Genomic DNA, 16,278 nt, shown 5'->3' with positions numbered 1-16,278 from the left:
GGATAAATCTCAGACATCTGCTTCATCTCATCACTCAGATTAAAAGGAAAATCTCTCTCTGTGTCCCTCAGTGTTTCATTAAAGGTCCCTCAGGCTTCTGCAGCCTCTCTGCTGCACCAATGAAGTTTCACAATGTTGGCCGGCCTTGCTGTCCTGTCATCTGGTGTCATTTAATCATCCATGCAAGTGTACTTGTGTGTGTGGGTGTGTGTGTGTGTGTGCGAGGGAGAAGTGCAGTAGTCTTCTTGGTAAAGTGCAGGGCTACTGTTCAGGTGTTAAAACACATTGTCAACACACAAGGGGTGCTGACAGCAGAGGGAGGGGTGGAGGAGATGGGGTGAGGAGTGGAGCGCAGTAGAAGTGGAGAGCAAGTACCTCTTGAAGATTTATTTAACTGCCATACATCTCCTTCTCTTCCTCTGTCACTTTCTCTCTCGCTTGCTCTCTCTCTCTCTCAATCTGGATAATGCTCACTTTTAAAAACCTTATTTACAGCATCCATTGATTCTGCCTTCAAGAATTGGCAAGTCCCGGCCCGTTTTCCAGTCCTTGTGTATGGCAGGGCTGCTGCAGTAAAGCATTCAATTTGAAGAGGCTTCTGTTACACAGCAATCAGTCTAGACAGGCCTCTAGTAGACTTTAGTATTTGGTCTGTAGGAGCTTTAGTCAGTAAACCACTCAATGTGAACAAAGCCTGTGGGCTAAGGATGCTGTTAATCTAAGCTTAATGAGATGTTGGGCTGATTTACTCTCATATGGCTGACCTCTCTATTGATGATAAGGTAATCAGAAAAGGATCAACAAAGCCTCCTATGTGTTATCTTCTCGAGTAATGGAATGTGCTGGATCGCTTTCTCGAACAAAAGAGGTTGATGAATGCTGCAGTACCGATAAATGATAGCTGCGGTTTAGCCAACTTATATAATTGCCAGGACTTGTGTAATACAGAAGTGTATTGTAAATTTCATCTAAGTCAGACGGCACATCAATTTAAATTAAGTCAATTGAAGCTGTTTTTGTTGAACTTCAAAACTTTGGCAAAAACTTTATGTGATTACATCAGGCTATTGTGGTCCCCCAAATGATCTCAAGACATATCGAAGATTTCTGAAAAGCAATTTAAGTACAAACTTGTTTTTTATTAACTTTTAATATTGTTAGGTTTGTTATTTTCTCTAGCTCATGGTGCCATGAGTCAGCCGTACCTCCAGTGTTTCTCACACCCCCATATTTTGTCTCTGTCTATCATTCTCTCCGTGCCTTATTATTTCTTACACTTTCTCAATGCCCTTGCTTTCTTTTCAGAAACTACATGTCTTCAAGAAGACTCTCCAGGCCTTGATATACCCTATTTCATCCACAACACCCCATAACTTCGAGGTGTGGACGGCAACTGCACCCACCTACTGCCATGAGTGTGAGGGGCTGCTGTGGGGCATTGCCCGTCAGGGCATGCGCTGCTCAGAGTGTGGAGTTAAATGCCACGAGAAGTGCCAGGATCTGCTCAACGCAGATTGTTTACAAAGTAAGGACGTGCTTCATCCCATTGTACTGACCTTTGCCAGTGCTGTATGGCTCTGTGTGTGTGTGTTTTTGTTACATTAGAATGAGCTGTTTATATCCACATAGAGAGCGAGTCCTCGTCAATGCAACACCATGTTGCACTGCTGTGTTTCTACAGTAGCCCAGGATAGACAAACCAAGCACTGGCTCTTGATAGGGCTATTCCTGTTTTCAAATTGGCCGCAGGAGTTAGCAGCCCCTCTGTGATGAGCAGTGTTGGAAAAACAGATTTTTTCTTCGTGAAACTGCTTTATGCAGGTTTTTTTTGTTTTTTTTTACAGGCTCAAATCACCAGGTCCATTTGTTTTGGAGAGTAAAAGACCTCTGCAGATAATTGGGCTCCTGGTAAAATCTTGTTTCAGCTGGTTGTAATCTGCAACCCTCACTGCTAGATGCCACTTTAATCCCCCTCAGTTTTACACACTGCTCCTTCAATGACAGGATATAGAAATACATTCAATATAAGCTATCCTCATATTTTGTTATGCTTTTCTTAAGTGCTATATCGTAGGCAACTGGACTTGCTTGAGTTTCATGAAAACATTTCACCTCTTATCCAAGAGGCTTCTTCAGCTCAGACCCGAAGAAGCAAGTTGCCTACGATATACTGTAGCATGTAAGATTACCATGAGAGAATCTTCACTGACATTTTGTTACATGCTTATGTGACTGATTTTACAGTTCAGTTTTTATTTGCACTGCTAGCTAATAATCAACCAATTGCTAAATCATTGTTAAAACTGGTTAAATCTAACAACTTGGCCAGTATGAGAATCTTTTCACTTCATCTTCCACATTTCTATAAATACCAGCACAGCACTATACTGTAAGTCCCACAGAACACGTGAGTGCTGTTAGGGGGATTTGTCTAATACATATTACATATCTCCTTGCACTTATCACTATAAATGACATTGTGCATTTCCACTGCTTACAGGCAGTCAATACAGTCTCCAATCAGCTTTTCCAATCATGCACACTCCTGCTGTTACCATGTAGTCAAATAGCAACAATGTGACACACAGGCTTCAGGATCATCCTCCAGGCAATCCTCACACACTCTAAGTGGATTATCTGCACCCTGGCCGATATAAAACTCAGAGTTTCTAACCCTTTTGTAAGAGCATAACAATGTTTTACAGTTAAAACTGTGATTCATCTTTATCACATTTTAATCTGCACTCATGAACACACTCTGGGTACACAATGCTGAGATCAGATACAGATAATTACCTGTCACATGTTCTCGCTCTTTTGTCTTGCAGACAGACATTTGCATACACACACATTAACACCAACATTAAAGTGTGAATTTATAATTTCCCATCCTCCACACACACACAGTCAGATTCAAAGACCTTGTTCAGACTGCCAGCCCATATCTGTTTTTTGGCATATCCAGATTGATTTTAGAACGTCTGGACACAAACAGCCACATGAGATGCAATTTTTGCAAATCAGATCCACACCACATTTAGAGGTGGTTCGAAATATGATTTCAAAATGTTGTTTGTGTATCACTGATGCAAAGCTTTTTCAGCTGAGCTGTGTGCATGAGTTTGTCTCACTGCAAAGAGGGTAACTCTGGGGCTGATGATGTCGTACACGACATAATGTTACTAACATCAAATATCTCTGGAATGCCTCATGAGAGAGTCTTACTTATTTAATGCTTACCTTTATGCAGTCACAATGAGGGCTCCAGTGCAATTGTGTCCTTTTCAGAAGCTTTGTAATCTAACCTTAAACTGCAGTGTCATTTTGGAGACTTTGTAAAATAAATCAGTAATGATAAATCCGACACTGAATGTTTTTGTGATTATTTAAACATTTTTTCTGTGTTAAACAGTTGTTGTTAGCCTCCATTTCTTATGCTTCCACACTGGATATCCATGTCACAGCGTAGTTTTGTCGTTAAAGATGCCATGTTGTTACCACAGCAACTCATTCAGATAGGCTGGTGCTGTCTGGACACACAAATCCAATTTGATCACTTTAAAGACAGTCTGTCTTTAAGATCTGATTTGTGAAACAAATCTGATTTGCTACTGTCTCATATTAGATAGGTTTCTGGATGGTATAATAATAGTGGACACTCTGGCAGTATTTAAAAGAAAAGAAAATTAGTCAAACTTAGTTGTTAAAAGAAATAAGACTGGAAGGAAAGTGGTGAATATAATAATAATAATGATGATAATAATATAGATACCCTGTCACTGCTTTTCTACCAATGCCTCGGTATTAAATATACAGACTACCGAGATTAAACACGCTTTAACTCTCGGCTTGTTTCAGGGGCAGTGGAGAAGAGCTCCAAGCACGGGGCAGAGGACAAGACCCAGAATATCATCATGGCTATGAAGGAGCGCATGAAGATAAGAGAGAAGAACAGTCCCGAGGTGTTTGAGGTGATCCAGGAGATGTTCCACGTCTCCAAAGAAGACTTCACCAGCCATTTGAAGACAGCTAAGCAGGCTGTTTTGGATGGGACCTCCAAGTGGTCTGCCAAAATCAGCATCACAGGTTAGCCTGGTTCCTGTTATTATACCACAAAGTTCATTCATCAATCAATGTCAGTTATGATACAGTTTTTATTAGCTTTCATTTACCCATTAACCACCAATCAACTGAACGGCAATGAATGCTTTGAAAATGGTAATGTCCCCATGCTGCTGCAGGTGACTCTTGACCTTTGGTCCATGACCCATAGCCCTTTGCTCACTCTTCCAATGCCAAATCAACAAAAATGCTATTACACGTCAGGCTCACCTCAAATGACAAACACTGTTATTCTAATTAGTATTAACTTCTAATTAACCCCAAGCTCCTGGTCATTAACCTCTGACACTGAACCTCAATCAGCACTGCATATTTAATAAGAAATAGAAATAAAAATTGATTAGGTATTTTGGAGAGACGACATTAGTTGATAATATTGTGAAGGTTACTAATGCATCACTGTTTTGTGGACAGTAATTGATGATATTTTGGTCATCATGCAGAGACACAAACTGTTAGGCTCATTTACTCCTACTCCGCTCGACTCATGTACCTAGACAATGACATAGTTTTAATAACACATGAATTTTGAACAGGAGTTCAGTCCGTGACATGCAGCTGTAATGAAAACAAGATACAAGTTGAGCAGTGGGAGAGCTTATCAGGTTGCAGCAATGCTTGCCAAATGTTAAACGGTGGCACCGTAAATACTGAGCATCTGAGAGGCAGTAATAAAGAAGCAATAGTGACTTAATATTATAGCGGAGGGGTACTTGCTGCGACTGACAGAGATCTTTATGTCTTTTTTGAGCTTGGTGGCATGCTGGTTTGTACGGTGTACTTTGGAAATAAACCCCCCCACAGCTCCAATTCATGCACTCTCAGAGATGCCAATCAAAATGTCATGCCCCTGAGTGCAGTTTGACAGTACAGCACTTTACATCATGTGTGAAAAAATGATTTTGGGTGTTTTTTTATCATGCATATATTTTGCTCTTTTTTTGGAGGCAGTATCACTTCCTTGGGTTAGGTGCATTTAACGACTTAGACTGTACAGTTTCTAAAATGGAAAATTAATAGGTGTTCCTTCTTTTCTTACCTAACCTCTCTTGCCTTTGTTTACCAATCCTCTCAGTCAAAAGGAATAAAACTGAATCCTATGTCCATATTTGAATCTAATTTCCAGCACTATTTTTTTTACACCCTTTTTGATTACATAACCTGTTTATCCCTTTTTTCTGAAGATCATAAACCTAAAAAAGAATCATCATCCTTGAGGATTACAAGGCTATTCTTTTATTTCACCACTTCATTATTACTATACTGCGACTTAATCACTGTGTTTCATTTTAGTCCTAGTTAACTGGCAGAGAGAAGGTCAGGAAGTTAGCTTTGCAACCTCAACCCTCAGACTTCAATCCATCTCTGTGGTAACAGTGCCAGGCCCAGCTCATTTATTGCTCACCTTGCATTTCTCGCAGTGTCAATACACTGGAGAGAAAAAGAAACAGAGAGGGAGGGAGACAAATAGAGAGGGAGGCGGAGACGATGGGAATAGCGAAAAAGAGGACTGTAAGATGGGGAGACGAGAAGAAAAAAGGAGTGAGAGAGATGTTGAAAAGCGCCAGCGTTGCCTCGGTCAATTTCCCAGGGGCTTATTGAACGTCCCATTTTAAAATATAGTTATTGAGTTGTTGTTTGTCATTCATTAGATAAATACTGACTGGCATTGACTCTGCAGCACTCTCACAGTGACCGTGAGGTATTCTGTTTCTGGCTAATGTGCACGCTACGAGGTCTGGCAGTGACTATAAACCTTGATCAGAAATACTATAAAGTGCTAATTAGAACATCTCTGGTGATCACCAAACCTTCTACTGTACCTGCAGATGCTTAAATTATCTCAGAACAATTATATTATTTGTTTTTTTTGAAAGACTTGCTCAAACGCAACAGAGGTCAGTGTATTGAATAGGAAAACACACTCCTCTCCTCTGTTCAGTAACCATTCCTTATACCACAAGCACAGTGTTTATACATCTGGACTATACGATACGATACAATACGGTATGGTACGATGTGGTGCGGTTCGATACAATACACTTCATTGTCTCCGAAGGGAAATTTATCTTGGACTCAGGAGCTGCACAAGTTTTGCTGCCTGACAAAAACAGTCCAGAAGAAATGAAACATGCACCATGAAAACATAAAAAAAAAACAAAAAAAACATACTACACATAACAGAACTGCATATCAGCCATTTGTATATTGCACATAACGCCAACATGAGCTTGGCAATAGTACACCAATATTATATCAATAGGGTAATATGAGACCAGACATCTTCGTAGATTTTGCATATCGTAAGCATTGTCTCTACCTGTATTTAAAGGCTGCATTACAGTAAAGTGATGATATTTTCTTGACTTCCCAAACTAGCTGTTCTGTTATTTTCCTTTACCTGCATTATATCCTCATTACTGATGATAATTTATCAAAAATCTCTTTTTGTTAATATTTTGTGAAAGCTCCAATAGTCAAACCTATTATCATCTCAATATGGAGATATTTGGTTGAAAATATTGTGATGTTTAATTTTCTCCAGATCGCCCAGCCCTAATCTGGGTGTGTCCCCTTTGTAACTCTTCTCTAGGGTTAGGCTAGAAATCTTCTTTATAAACGTTTTACTCATATACTATATACTCAATTTATAAGAGCCTGCAATGTAAACTTGGTTTCAGTTCTTTGAAAGTTATTCCCAACCTTTGTTACATAAAAGTGTGAAGACCTGAATGAGTAAACACTAGGACAGCACTCCGGTTTAACTTTAATATCGTCGCATGGACAGTTCGGGCAAAGCGCCCTTTTTCAGCATGTGTTCTGGCAGTGTGAAAAAACAATATACATCCTAAAAAGACAATGAAGGATTCAAAAAAAAATTGATAAGCAGATTCAGTAGATAAATCAAAGCCCAACAGTGCTTCCAGTTCACTCTATTTAAGGCATGGGTGCACAAAATGAAGCCACACTTGAGGGCGGGGCAAAAAGCCAGCCTTCACATAGAGGGGTTTAGAGATGGATAATCTTATTAACAATTTTCATCAAAGGGATTCATGTTGTTGCACATTTGTACATAAGAATTATGACAGAGGAGGGTAACTGTGTGCTGACTTTCTCACCACTGCACATCTGGCCAGTCAGACATGATTGTCGGATTGTCAGTCTCAGAGAGGTGCCTTTTGATGATCCGATAAGCACTAAATTTGAAACATACTGACACCTCAATTTGTGTGTTGCTGTCTACGAGGCATTTGATTTTCAGTCCTCCTGGAGCAAGCAGGCCATGACTCTTCAAGCCTCTATATCCTTCCTACCAGCTCTTGTCAGCATTGAGCTGAGGGATATATACGTACCCTGAATTATTTAGACTGTCACTTATGCATATTTAATGCCCCAGTGTCCTTTTTCCCTTTTATGGCGCTGTGAAATACTACTGTCTCTGCTGCTCTGCACCTTCCTGTGTGTGTGTGTGTGTGTGTGTGTGTGTGTGTGTGTGTGTGTGTGTGTGTAAGTAAGACCCTGAACATTAGTGTTAGCTCAGCACAGACATGTAGTAGCAGTGGGCCAACACACAGGATAGAGTCTACCTATATCCTGGATGTAGGAATAGATCAATCATAGATATACTTAACACTTCACATATACACAAAGAGATGAATAATGACTGCTGTCAATGAATCAAAGAGCTGCTTAGTTGCCTCAGCTTTTGGCACGTCTACAAAGTTGTTGCAGGCAGTGGAGGCAGTAACTAAGCCTTGATTCCTCAGTTGACACCATAAAATCAAATAAATAAAATTCCGGCAACTGACTGGTAAGCACTAAAATAAAATATAGAGGTCGATTCATGGCTGGGATTGAGAGACTGCTGTAAAACCTCACCCACCAGGCATGCTTCCTCTTTTTGACTTCCAAAATAATATGCCACAGAGAACTGAGTCATAGATCAGTAAGGTTGCAGTTAAGTCCAAGAAAAGTAACCTTCTATCCATGAAAAGAAGACTGCAGATAGTCAGATATGTTGCTTGTGGTTGTTACATGATTCTTGACTTTTTTCTTTTGTCTCCAGTCATGAGTGCACAGGGCTTACAGGCCAAGGATAAAACTGGCTCCAGTGACCCTTACGTCACCGTCCAGGTGGGCAAGACCAAACGTAGGACGAAGACCATCTTCGGCAACCTCAACCCGGTCTGGGATGAGAAGTTCTACTTGTGAGTGCTCTCTAATAATTTGACCTCTATCTGGCCAGATAATCTCAGCTAAGATTAAGAATCATCTCCCCAAGGGAATCTCAAGGCATTAGTAAATACGTACAAGACAACTCCCCCCCCCCCCTTTTATTACTGGCTCTGACTTAATAGCTCGGGAAATTTCTATCAGTTATGATAGAGTATGTTACACTCCAGCTGCACTGCAGACATTTTGGAGATGCAGACTCTGCTAAAAACAGCTTTACGATGGCATCCATCAGCACAGACAGCCCAGGTCTTAACCCTGTTGTTTCAACAACAAAATAAATACTTTTGTGCTTTACTGCTTTTAGTAGTTCGTGACTTCTCATTGTGCTGACCAACCGTCTGTCTCTTTGTTTAAAGCTGAGGCTGTTCTCCTTGGTCCATATAGGCATGAAACAGCAACAGGGATATAGCCACTAAATCTACTAGTTTTCTCTCTGCCTCAGTTTTGTTGTTATACTCGGGGTTTTTTTACCCCTTACACAGCTGCAAGTAAAACTGTCTCAGTCGATAGATCATCCTGCAAATCTAACAGGAACTAGAGTGGCAATGTAATGAATGATTGTAAGCGAGTTTCGAAGAGTCTGCTTTAAACATTTACTTGACCCCCAAATAAGTAGTTTCGAAAACACGAAAAACTGGAGCGTTTGAGAACCCCGTTAAAGGCTCGCAATGCTTACCCCAATAACTAAAGCTGTCTTTGTTGAGCTGAGCTGCCAGCACTTTGAAAGTAAGAACCAGCTTGAAAAGGAACATGTAATTTTCTCTTAAGAGCTGTAGTCCTCCATCTAGACCTGGGTGCAAAATAGTATTTGCCAGAGATAATTCTTAGTGGTTGTTTTGTTACATTTTGAGCATCAGATTTCCATCAGGCTACCTGCATCAGATCAGTTCATCTGTGCACAGTGCCATGACACACAACTGATTGAATATCAGCAAAGTTTCCCTGTTTCCCTTCACTGATTCCTGTACAGCAGGGTGGGTGTGTATACATTCAGTAGGCTATATCTTCAGTAGCTAGCTAGCTAACTCTAGACTTTTAAAGGTTTGGTTTTGGAACAGGGAAGAAACATATATCTTTTTCCAACCTCTCCAGGTAACGAGTATCATTAATAGACGACGTGCCCCAGGCACAACATTTAGCTCCAAATCCACAAAACCAGCCTGAAAATGAAGGAAATCTGAAACGATTGCATTAGAGTCAATGGAGTACAGCTGTGTTATTGTCTGACCCTGGTCTGAGCGGCCAGTTGGCCTCTGGGGGCGGGATTTAGCGAAGGGTCAGTTAGAGCCAGGTCTTGCCCCAACACATTAGGTATCAGGCACTCCTTTGCATTGTCCATTTATTTATAATTCTCTGTATTCGTTTGTTAAAGGATCAGTGAGGGTATGACATGAGATCTTCTTAATGTCTGTGTGCATGTCCTATGCCAGTTACAAACAAGGCTCCACACCTGTAATGAGACTCCAGTGATGGCTGTAATAAAACTCTTCCCCATTACTACAGGGATGTAGATTAATAGAGCGATACATTACTGTGTGCTTGGCAGAGAGCAAAGTCCCGGACTAGTGGAGCAGCAGCAGCCAGTGCTTCCCCCGGAAAGGGATTAGTTAAAAAAAAAAAAATACTGCAGATACTGTTTCTCTGGCTGTAGCACCCAAGATGTCATTAGAACAAAATGTAATCTGTCGGTTTTAATTCCAGAGCCGAACAGTCTGACCCCATCTGGAGCTAAGTGCTTTGGCCACCTCTCTTCTATTTAGCAGAGTCATTATTCTGAAAAGTCTGTCAGCTGCACTGATGCAAAGAGATGGATATAAAGCATTCACACATAAATAATCTTTGCTTTGAATGCTATACAGTCATCCAGCCCGTCTCTGGTGACATTAGCATGCATCAGGAGTAAAAATATAGAGATGCTGTGAAAAGGTCATGTGATGTCTTGGGGTAATTCCTCTTTCCAGGCAGAGAGCCCTTCCCCACATCACACACTCACTCATACACACCCATGTGCCTACACAGACACACACATTCTCTCATTTGAATCGAGGCAAGAATTGTTCTCCATATGTTACTTAGAAAAGGGTCAGGGTGCTTCCTCAGCTTGTATTTATGCTTGAATTGTGTGTTTGAGTGTCATTCTGCTCCACTAAGTACCCCAACATGATGAGCTGTCAGTGAACAGGCTGTTGCTCTTGTTTATATTGTTGTGATTGTTTTGACCTGGCATAATCATCTTCCACATTGTAGTGAATGTCACAACGCCACTGACCGCATCAAGGTGCGTGTGTGGGATGAGGATGATGACATCAAATCACGGGTGAAGCAGCATTTCAAGCGCGAGTCGGATGATTTCCTGGGACAGACCATCATTGAGGTTCGCACTCTCAGTGGAGAGATGGACGTTTGGTACAATCTAGGTATGTTACTCATAAGCTGTCAGTCCAAATGTTAACTTTATGTGATATTTTGAGAATATTGATTTTTAATACAGTACAACACAGATGTGATACCTGAGTTTGGGGGTTTATACTGAAAATAATCCATTTTACAACAGTAGACAAACTTTCACACTTTTATTAAAAGACAAAAACTTTTTGTCACATTTGCTGAAACTGTCACTACATCTACACATCTGTATCTGAAACAGATAATTATGTTCCTCCTCCTAGTGCTCCTAATGGCATTTACAAGAAAACAACTGAACAAATGGAATCAACCAATCAGTGTCGAGTAGGGGTGTAACGGTACACAAAAATCTCGGTTCGGTGCGTACCTCAGTACACAAGTCACGGTTCGTTTTTTTTTTTCAGTACAGTAATGAAAAAAATAGACAACTATTAAATATCTTTTACTTATTGGTAACCTTATTAAAACATACCACCACAGCAGTTAACTTTTTACGCAATTTTTGAATGAAACAAATATATATAAAATCCTGCTTTTTCACATTGTTTGAATGAAAATAGAAATATAAAAGTGCAAAATAAAATCCTGCTGTTTTTTTAACACATTTTTTGAATGAAAAATATAAATATACATTTCTGCTTTAACAGTTTTACTCAATTAAAATAAAAAGTATAGTGCAGCTGGTCAGCTTTAAAGCCTGCTCAGATTCAGTTTTACTAGGAACTTACTTAGCTTTCCCACTTTGTTAAAGTGCAGTAAACAAAACGTGTTTACTGCACGCGAGAATGCGCTGCACAAAGTGAAAGCGGAGATTTACGGTCGGACTCGGTCCGTCACTCAATTATGTCCATTGGGGAACTAGATATTTTAAATGGTTCGGCTCGCAAAAACGGAATCAAAATAAAATAAAGTAATGCGCCCAGTAATTCGGTACAGGGTCATGCCGAACCAAAAGTCGCGTACCGAACGGTTCGACACAAATACATGTACCGTTATAGCCCTAGTGTCGAGGAGTCTCTAAAACTGCTGCCAATCATGGCAATCACTGTTCATGAACTGTGGTCAAATTGTCAAACAACGCAGCGCTGATCGAATATGAATCACGATTGGTTTTCTCTGTTTATTTTACATCTACATAATTTAATGTTAACTACATTCATATATTGTTTACATATTTTATTATGCTTGTTACATTAAATTTGGTACTATTTAATAGCGCACACCTTGCATGCAGGTAATAAGAGTTATTAAGTTAGGCGGAGTGAGATATTTAATAAAGTGGATCAAGTTACACAGAGAATCTGTCCCTGTGCTCTCACTTCACCCACAGCCCTTTGATAATTAATTTAGAAACTAGTAAGTTTATAGATAAGGCATGAGAGAGAAACCTGCTTTACATTGTGTTACTGCATGGCCTATTTCTTGCCTCATATTCACAGCAACATACTTTAGTGTACTGTTTAGCTGTAAAATGAGAACTTTTGCTCCGGCCAGTTGGCGGTGTTTGGATTTGGCTTGGCTGTATTCAACATGGCAGCTGGGTCACAAACTTTCTTATTTTACAGCTAAACAGTACACTTAAATGTGTTTCTGAAAACATTTTAGGTAAAAATTAGGCAATGCAATAATATAATTATGATTCATATTTGATCAGTGCTGCCTATTTTGACAGTTTGACCTCAGTTCACGAGCAGTGATTGACAGCAGCGTTAAAGACTCCTCAAATCTGGTTGCTTGTTACTGTTCCATTATAGTGGATTCTTGCAAATGCCATCAGGAGTGGTAGGAGGAGGCAGTGGAACATGATTTTTTTTCACTGATTATCTGTCTCATGTTCTCTTGTCAGGATATAATGACAGTTTCAGCAAATATGACACAAACTTTTTTTCTTTTTTATAAAAGTTACAAACTACAGCGTTAATATGTGAGTGCAAGCAGCCACACAAAAGCTTTGCCTAAATGAAAAAGACTGGCAAAAGCTATGATTAAAAGAAAAATAAATTGCACTCAGATTCTCAGAGGCCACAGTAATGTCAGCAATTTGCTGGTTTTGTCTGACAAAACACCAAATTATCACATTTGAGATGCTGGAACCAGAGAATGTTTTCTATAATCCATTAATTTTCTGTTGATTGAGTTGACTCATCAACTAATTGTTGCAGCCCTTCTTGACATTCTCTGTTTTCTGTGTCATGAACATATTAGGGTTGGTACCAAAAAATGTGTTGTGTTGTTGCCCAGCCAAAGTTATCATTGTTATGATTATGACACACTTGACAAGGTTTATATACCATGAACATATATATGCTCATGTAAACTCTTAATGTCTTCCTCTACAAATTCCTGTTAGACTATAACCATTGAACAGGATGTGAGGATAGATGTATGGTCAGATAGAGAGTGGTCCAGTTGAGATCAACATTGATATCCATGTACTGAGAAGCCACAGAGACCTGTGGTTCAGTTTACCGATGCTGTTGATGCAGGGTCTTTATCTGTTCCCGCTCTCATACATCACTGGCTTCTCTATGTTGCACGAGGTTGAATGGCAGCATAATGAGAGCTCCCACTTTTGTTGAAGTATTATGACTGGCGGGTGCTGTCTTTGTTTGCCTCTCTCACTAAAAGGAAGCAATTTGTGGTAATTTTGACCCCTGACCACTGCTGCTGCTCTGTGCCTTTTTAAATGTCCACAATGAATGTTTAAACAGGCCTTTGCTGGTGTGGGTGTCCACCCCTCCAGCTGCTCTCATCTCTAAGCCTCTTCAGCTCCTCTTCATCTGGGCTTTTGCGTTTACAGCGCTTTGTCACGTTATTATTTTTCACTTGTCTGTCTCTTCAACAACTGACTGTAGGGGGAAATCTCCCTCATTTGACACAGTAGAGATGAATTGTATATGAGAGCACAGAGGGGGGGCCATTTAAAGTCTGCAGCGAACCCCAGCAGCTGTGGAGTCATTACTGGAGCTCTGTCAGGAATGTGTGTGCCTGCATCTTTGTGGCTGTATGTGAGCATGCAGGAAACAAAGTGCATGTGCATATACTGTACAGACGGTGTGTTAATTGGCATTCATGCACAACATAAAAAAAAAACTGCATAGCTGTGAGCATAGATATGATCTCATTTGTATTTGAGGAGATGATTTCATGCTATTAATGTTTGTTATTTTACTATATTTTGGGTGATGCCTTTAATGTCTTTAGTTTTTAATCTTTTAGTGTTTTATATGTCATTTTGTTACGGTGTGGTCAAGGACAGGTTTCTAATGCAGTGGGCAATAATGTTGTTTATTGTATCACTGGCCAGGATCAATTCTTATGCGCTGAATCTTTTTCTATTCAACTGAATGGAATCAAACTTTTATCAAATATCTTTAACAGGGCTTTCACTTGTTTCACCATTAGCTATTGTTTGAATGCCACTGTAGTGATGCACAATTTAGAAAGCTGTGCAGAGACAGAACAAGAGATCAGCAGTCTCAGCTGGTCTGTATAGTGCATAGTAAGTGTACTGTATTATCCAGGATAAAGAAAGCAGAGATGTCACTGTATGTTTTGGAATAGCTATTTCACTACTGAGCTCAGATGTCTCATGGCCATCATTGGGCCACTTCACTTCATATCAGTTCACTTACATGACTGAGCTGTCATACTGCACCTTTACTGAGCTTTGCTGCTGCTGTTTGCACACTCATTATACTTTTAAATATAATCATATACTTAATGCTTATATTTTGTACTTGTGCTGGTTAAATTTTTAATGTTGAATATTTATTATCACTTCCACTCGTGCCTTATTCTATATGTATGTGTTTTTCTCTTTAATAGTATGCACCATTTCAGGAGGACACATTTGCAATTCCGTCATGCTTGCATAATGACAATAAAGTTCTTGAATGTTGAATCTTAAATAGAGATTGTGGAGTTTAATAGGTGGGCAAAGCCTTAACTGTTTTGTAGAAGCGCCCGTAAATTCAAGTAGACATGGGGTGGCTAACCTTCCTAACGTGTGGCTTATAATTGGTAGTTACTTTTCAGTGAATCTCCAGTTATTGCTAACCGAGCTTGGCTGTGTGTTGCAGATAAAAGAACTGACAAGTCTGCGGTATCGGGTGCCATCAGACTCAAGATCAGCGTGGAGATGAAAGGGGAGGAGAACGTGGTTCCTCCTCATGGCCAGTACACCTGTTTACACGAGGTAACCATCATAATGTGAATCAGCATTAGGTAAAATTAGTTTCTACTCAACTCTTAGCATTGTTTTTGGGTCTGACAATACGATATGTATCACGATATAGTGGTTACAATAAAACACTGCGATTTATTGCAGTACTGTTAGCAAGGCGATGTATTGCAAATTATTCAAATGTAGTTTTAGGAAAACTGCCGCCGTATAAAGAACACACCACCATATGCATAAAATCTGAGTAACCATGAGATCTGCATTTGTATCACAGTCTTCATGACACACTAGCAATACATTGTCACATTCAGTGGTGGATCTTCCTTTAGGCAAAGTAGTCGGCCACCTAGGACACCACACAGAGGGAGGGTGCCAAACCCTGAAGAACTAAACATTATATCTGTTGTGATTGCATGGGAAGCAAACTAACAGGATTTTCCAACAAACAATAGTTGGAGCATTGTTTAAAAAGATACTGAAGATGTCTCCAGCTGTGATAAGGTTCCCGCTGGCAAACTTGTTAGCTGTTGTGACACTGTGCTCCATCACCGTAACCTCTTCTGTCTTATCTCTCGCACCACTCACAGAACCTGTTCCACTACCTGACCGAGGTGAAGAACAGCGGGGTGGTGAAGATCCCGCAGGTGAAAGGGGACGAAGCGTGGAAGGTGTACTTTGACGACGTGTCCCAAGAGATAGTGGATGAGTTCGCCATGAGATACGGAGTGGAGTCCATCTATCAGGCTATGACGTGAGCACCACCCTGATCTATGGCCTTTTACCTCACCAATCTGTCAGTGTCTCATTCGGCAGAGTGGAGGGGAGAAGGAGATGAGAGAAGGAGAGCAGGAGGAGAACAGGAGTAGTAAAGATGTCTCCTCAGCAGAATCAGAGCTTTGGAGGACTATCGAGCTCCTAACTTTGATTGATTAATTGCTGGTCTCCTGGAAAAACTCCCTACCTGCCTTGGTCACATTGATCATGGACACACACAAACAGTCTCGTTTCCCTCTATCCCTCTGTCTCTCTGATCCTCTGTGACCCTGTGCATCCATAAATGTCTCTCTCTCACTCAGTTTCCTCTACACACACACACACACAGGCATGCAAAAATGCACCACCTGAAACATTAAAATCATTGAATATTGATCAAGGTCATGCAATGTTACACTGTGTAGTGCTGATGTAATGGTTACCACAGCAAAAATCTGCAGCGTGCCTCTAACTTTACATGTATCTAACTTCCAGTACACTAAGAATGCAGAACCTCCTCTTCATTAAAGGAACAGTTCACCCCAAAATCAGAAATAAAATTTTCCCTCTTACTGTAC

General features: G+C 40.3%; 1 protein-coding gene across 1 annotated transcript in view; it reads left to right on the top strand.

The window, feature by feature from the left end:
* The window catches only part of LOC125900806 (protein unc-13 homolog C-like), a 106,631-nt gene that overhangs the window by 4,336 nt on the left and 86,017 nt on the right, over nucleotides 1-16,278 (top strand). The window contains exons 3-8 of the mRNA XM_049596043.1: nucleotides 1,306-1,525; nucleotides 3,859-4,086; nucleotides 8,189-8,330; nucleotides 10,606-10,775; nucleotides 14,847-14,962; nucleotides 15,535-15,698. Of these exons, the coding sequence (XP_049452000.1) occupies nucleotides 1,306-1,525; nucleotides 3,859-4,086; nucleotides 8,189-8,330; nucleotides 10,606-10,775; nucleotides 14,847-14,962; nucleotides 15,535-15,698 (1,040 nt within the window). The remainder of the gene's footprint in view (nucleotides 1-1,305; nucleotides 1,526-3,858; nucleotides 4,087-8,188; nucleotides 8,331-10,605; nucleotides 10,776-14,846; nucleotides 14,963-15,534; nucleotides 15,699-16,278) is intronic.

The sequence above is a fragment of the Epinephelus fuscoguttatus genome, linkage group LG2, assembly GCF_011397635.1.
Source record: "Epinephelus fuscoguttatus linkage group LG2, E.fuscoguttatus.final_Chr_v1".
NCBI lineage: Eukaryota > Metazoa > Chordata > Actinopteri > Perciformes > Serranidae > Epinephelus > Epinephelus fuscoguttatus.
This window is presented reverse-complemented; position numbering and strand designations above follow the sequence as displayed.